The 5,495-nt window shown below is 36.1% G+C and overlaps 1 protein-coding gene across 2 annotated transcripts in view; it reads right to left on the bottom strand.

Annotated features, from left to right (window-relative positions):
• Positions 1-3,417: 3,417 nt before the first annotated feature.
• Positions 3,418-5,495, bottom strand: part of LOC102597093 (cytosolic purine 5'-nucleotidase) — an 11,164-nt gene continuing 9,086 nt past the window's right edge. For both annotated transcript variants that reach the window (XM_006349816.2, XM_015309772.1), the window contains exons 14-17: positions 5,221-5,351; positions 4,877-4,939; positions 4,684-4,762; positions 3,418-3,743 (exon numbers count right to left, since the gene is read on the bottom strand). In XM_006349816.2, coding sequence (XP_006349878.1) covers positions 3,690-3,743; positions 4,684-4,762; positions 4,877-4,939; positions 5,221-5,351 — 327 coding nt within the window. In that variant the 3' untranslated portion in view covers positions 3,418-3,689. The remainder of the gene's footprint in view (positions 3,744-4,683; positions 4,763-4,876; positions 4,940-5,220; positions 5,352-5,495) is intronic.

The raw sequence follows: 5,495 nt of genomic DNA, 5'->3' as shown, positions 1-5,495 counted from the left end.
AAATTCAGGAAATTTGGGTGATTCTTTAAAAAGGGGTTGAAAATGAGAGAATGACGTAAAAAATGGTGTGAGTATATGTGAAGGTTCCCCAACTCATTACGGAGGTCCTTATATAGTTTTTTTAGGGAAAAAAATTAGGTGCTTCGGGTGCCATATCCATGGGCTAATACACACGAAAAATCAGGATTTTGGTCGAATCTTAAAAAAAGCTTGTAAATGCAGAAATATGTGTTAAAAATGGTTTGATTATACGTGAAAGTTCCCCAACTCATTATGGAGGTCCTCATAAGGTTTTTGAGAGAAAAAAAATAGGCGCTCCGGGTGCAAGATCAATGGGCTAATACACACGAAAAATCGGGGAATTTGGGCGATTTTTAAAAAAAGGCTTGTAAATGCGAAAATGAGCGTTAAAAAATGATGTGAGTATACGTGAAGGTTCCCCAACTCATTACGGAGATCCTCATAAAGTTTTTAGAAATAAAACTGGGTGCTCCGGTCGCCAGATCCATGGGCTATTATACACACGAAAAATCGAGAAATTTGGGCGATTCTTAAAAAGGGTATTGTAAATGCGGAAAAGGGCAATAAAAAAATGATATGAGTATACGTAAATGTACTCCAATTCATTACGGAGGTCTTCATAAATTTTTTTGAAAAAATAAGTTTGGGTGCTCCGGACGCCAGATCCATAGGCTAATACATACAAAAAATAAGGGAATTTTGAAGATTCTTAAAAAAAGGCTTGTAAATGTGGAAATAGACATTAAAAAAATGTTGTGAGTATACGTCAAGGTTCCCCAACTCATTACGGTGGTCCTCATAAAGTTTTTTGAGAAAAAATAAATTGGGTGCTCCGGACGCCAGATCCATGTGCTAATACACACGAAAAATTGGAGACTTTGTGCGATTATTAAAAAAGGGATTGTAAATGTAGAAATGGGCGTTAAAAATATGGTGTGAGTATACGTGAAGGTTCCCCACTCATTACGGAGGTCCTCATAAAGTTTTTTGAGGAAAAAAGTTTCGGTGCTCCGGACGCGTGATCCATTAAAAAGGGATTGAAAATGCGGAAATAGGCGTTTAAAAAATGGTGTGAGTATACGTGAAGGTTCCCCAACTCATTACGGAGTTCCTCATATAATTTTTTGAGAAAAATATTTGGGTGCATCGGGCGCCAGATCCATGGGCTAATATACACGAAAAATCAGGATATTTAGGCGATTCTTGAAAAAGGTTTGTAAATGCGGAAATGTGTTAAAAATGATTTGAGTATACGTGAAGGTTTTCCAACTCATTACAGAGGTCCTCTTAATGTTTTTTGAGAAAAAAATTTAGGTGCTCCGGGCTCAAGATCCATAGTCTAATACACACGAAAAATTGGGAAATATGGGCGATTCTTAAAAAAAAGCTTGTAAATGCGAAAATGGGCTATGAGTATACGTGAAGGTTCCCCAACTCATTACGGAGATCCCCTTAAATTATTTTGGATAAAAAATTTGGGTGCTCCGGCTGCCAGATCAATGAGCTAAATACACACGAAAAATGGGAATTTGACGATTCTTAAAAATGGGATTGTAAATGCCGAAATGGGCGTTAAAAAATTGGTGTGAGTATACGTGAAGGTTCCCCAACTCATTACGAAGGTCCTTATAAAGTTTTTGAGAAAAAAAATGGGTGCTCTAGGCCAGATCCATGGGCAAATACACATGAAAAATGAGGGAATTCAGGCGATTCTTAATAAATGGCTTGTAAATGCAGAAATGAAAAAATGATGTTAGTATACGTGAAGGTTCTCCAACTCATTACGGAGGTCCTCATATAGTTTTTTGAGAAAAAAACTTGGGTTGATCCGGGCGCCAGATCCATGGGCAAATAAACAGGAAAAAATTAGGGAATTTAGGCGATTCTTAAAAAAGGACTTGCAAATGCGGATATGAGGGTTAAAAAAATGGTGTGAGTATACGTGAAGGTTCCCCAACTCAATACGGAGGTCCTCATAAAGTTTATTCAGAGAAAAAAATTGAGTGCTCCGGATGCCAGATCCATGGGCTAATACACAAGAAAAATTATGAAATTTACGTGATTCTTAAAAAAAGACTTGTAAATGCGGAAATGGGCGTTAAAAAAATGGTGTGAGTATACGTGAAGGTTCCCCAACTCATTACGAAGGTCCTTATAATGTTTTTTGGGGGGAAAAATTAGGGTGCTCCGAGCGCCAAATCATTAGAATAATACACACAAAAAATCAGAGAATCTAAGGAATTCTTAAAAAATGACTTGTAAATCAGGAAATGGGCATTAAAAAATGGTGTGAGCATACGTGAAGGTTCCCCCCGACTCATTACAGAGATCTTCATAAAGGTTTTTGAGAAAAAATAATTGGATGCTCCGCCCGCCAGATACAAGACTAATACACACGGAAAATTAGGAAATTTGGACGATTCTTAAAAAGGGGCTTGTAAATGTGGAAATGGGCGTTAAAAATATGGTGTGAGTATACGTTTAGGTTTCTCAACTCATTACGGAGATCCTCATAAAATTTAAAAAAAAAAAAAATTGGGTGCTTTGACCGCCAGATGCATAGGCCAATACACACGAAAAATTAGAAAATTTGAGCGATTCTTAAAAAAGGGCCCGTAAATGCAAAAATGGGCATTAAAAAATGATATCAGTATACGTGAAGCTTCCCCAACTCATTACGGAGGTCCTCATAAAGTTTTTTGAGAAAAATAAATTGGGTGCTCTGAGTGTGAGATCCATGGGCTATGTATTGGCGAGATCCAACGGTGAACAGCTGCCCAAAAGAAAAACCGTCTGGAAGTACACACGAAAAAAGAGGAATTTGAGCAATTCTGAAAAAAGGGCTTGTAAATGCGAAAATGAGTGTTAAAAATCGTGTGAGTATACGTGAAGGTTCCCCAATTCATTACAGAGGTCCTCATAACGTTTTTTGAGGGAAAAAAATTTGGTTCTCCGTGTGCCAAATTTATAAGCTAATACACACAAAAAATCAAGAAATTTGGGCGATTCTTAAAAAAAGGCTTGTAAATGAGCATTAAAAAATGGTGTGAGTATACATAAAAGTTTTCCAACTCATTACGAAGGTTCTTATAAAGTTTTTTGAGAAAAAAATTTAGATGCTCCATGGGCTAATACATACAAAAAAATGGAGAATTTGAGCGATTCTTAAAAAGGGGCTTCTAAATCAAGAAATGGGCATTTAATAAATGGTGTGAGTATACGTGAAGGTTCCCAATTCATTACAGAGGTACTCATAAAAAATTTTGAGGAAAAAAATTTGGGTGCTCCGAGCACCAAATGTATAGGCTAATTATAACACAACATCCAACAATGTCACCATTGATACTTAATAAAGAATTACTGATCAGAGGAGCAAAAACAAATGCAAGTAGAAGATCATCAAAGAGAGCTAAATTTCATTAAACATGAGTCAATTTTTATAATTAAGTTTTTCTAGGGATTATTATTATTAACTTCCTCACTGTTTACTTATACAGTAACATAGCTATGACATTCGATAGCTTATACTGGAGTCCTGCAACAAGAAGTTGTAGCAGGGCTGTGGGGTTGAAGTACAAGAGTGGAGGATGCCAAACACAACATCTACATATAATACAACAAGGATTGGCTATAGAGTTATAATGAAATTCTGCCGCTCCTGGTATCAGCTAGTTCTCCTCACGTCGTAGATGGTCAAATGTGTATGAATCATGAGCAAGATTCTGTATGAAGAATGAAGTACATTAGGAAAAGAGTAAATGTACATCTAAATGGAAAGAGACTACAGCAATTAGCAGACTATTATATCCGAATTGTAACCACAAGCTCACTGTCCAACAAACAAGATTGAACAGAATAAGCTACTAAATAGAGCTAGAGCTGCCAGAAATGGAAGAGGCATTTCAATTTAAAGAACAATATCAGTGCAGCTTAAAGAAATAGTTCATCCATTATTCCAAGAGATTGGTTTGTTCCTCCAATTTGAATGGAACTAGCAATGCTTTGGGCATTACATTACACCATAACTTCAGAAGGATTATTCTATTACTTTTTATCGTCAAGTGAAGAAGTTTTTTAGCCTTTTACCATAAAAAAAGAGTATTTTTGTCCTTCGCAAATAAATTATGCAACTAACTGTGTGTATATTATATGAAAGAAGGGAAAACACATCTCGAAAGTAATTACTGACCAAATTTTTGGGTGACAAGACATACAGAACAAGAAATGTAAATTGTACATACAAGTGAGCCTTTACTACAGTCTACAGACCATTAGAAGGCATGGTTGAAATCTTCCGAGGCATGACAAAGGATATGGAAATAGATGAACTCAACCAGCAAACTACGTTGTAATCATTTTGAAAGGAACCTAAGGCTTGATTTAAGGGGCAACCGCTTATTATTTAAAATCCAGATTTCCTAGCATGAATGAGACATGTTCTCTAGGAAAGCAAAAACAAAAACAAATTCACCTCAAGCTCAATTGGTCAACACTGACCTTCATATTCCCAGAGATGGAATGGTTTCAAATATTCAGTAACATCCCAAAATGGAAAGAGATTCTAATTTTGGACTGGAGGGAGTAATAAGTTTCAACCTATTTCAATGTTGCTTGATATTATTTATTAGAGAACACTCATAATTTCAAATTGCCATTGAGTACCTGTTCTTGGGCACGGAAATACATGAATGGTGTATAGTGGAGAAAGTTTGAAACTCTGGACGTATAAATATCAGCGTATCTGCAGTTTCAAGAGAATTTTTTAAAAACAGTCAAAAGTGCTTAAAGAAAAATTTTACAATCAATTAATAGGTCGTAAAAAAGTGACAGAAATTGTCACAGCACATTGACATACTTTTCAATTTGACGCATCAAGTGACTTTTATCCCACAGGCCTGCACGTGAAAGATAACCCCACCTGAAAGAGAAAATAAGACAGATTGATTACCCTCAAGTCCAAATTCATCAATTGAAAAAGAAACCAGGCCTGTGAGATCATCTGAGAAAACATGCAGATGTTCAAGTAAATATTCCAGGCAACTTTTATAGGTTAAACTTAGCCAAGGTGATGTTAACTCATTCTGAACAATACATTGCCAACTAAGAGCTAATGAAACCATATATAAAGTAATCTAGTATAACAAATCTGAGGCTGAATTGAAGGGACAGGTTATTCCAAAAGAAAAATCCTCAAATAACCTTTTGTTGAAAAGCTCTCCATCCTCATCCAACATTGGACCAATTTTCTGATCTAGCCTCTGCATAACAACAAGTAGCTTTTGCATGCTTTCTGTGAGTTCATTATCCTCCATATGTGTGGCAGCAAGGGTCTGATGCATATTAAGAGAATACAGGTTTAAACTGGTTACATCAATTAACAAAATTGATAGCACAAAGTAACCCACACAAGTCATTAAAGACACTACAATGAGGCTTTTTAGAGAGCCAAACTTTTTCTTCCATTCTTTCTCTTC

Source organism: Solanum tuberosum, unplaced genomic scaffold (genome assembly GCF_000226075.1).
Source record: "Solanum tuberosum cultivar DM 1-3 516 R44 unplaced genomic scaffold, SolTub_3.0 scf00114, whole genome shotgun sequence".
Taxonomy (NCBI): Eukaryota; Viridiplantae; Streptophyta; class Magnoliopsida; order Solanales; family Solanaceae; genus Solanum; species Solanum tuberosum.
This window is presented reverse-complemented; position numbering and strand designations above follow the sequence as displayed.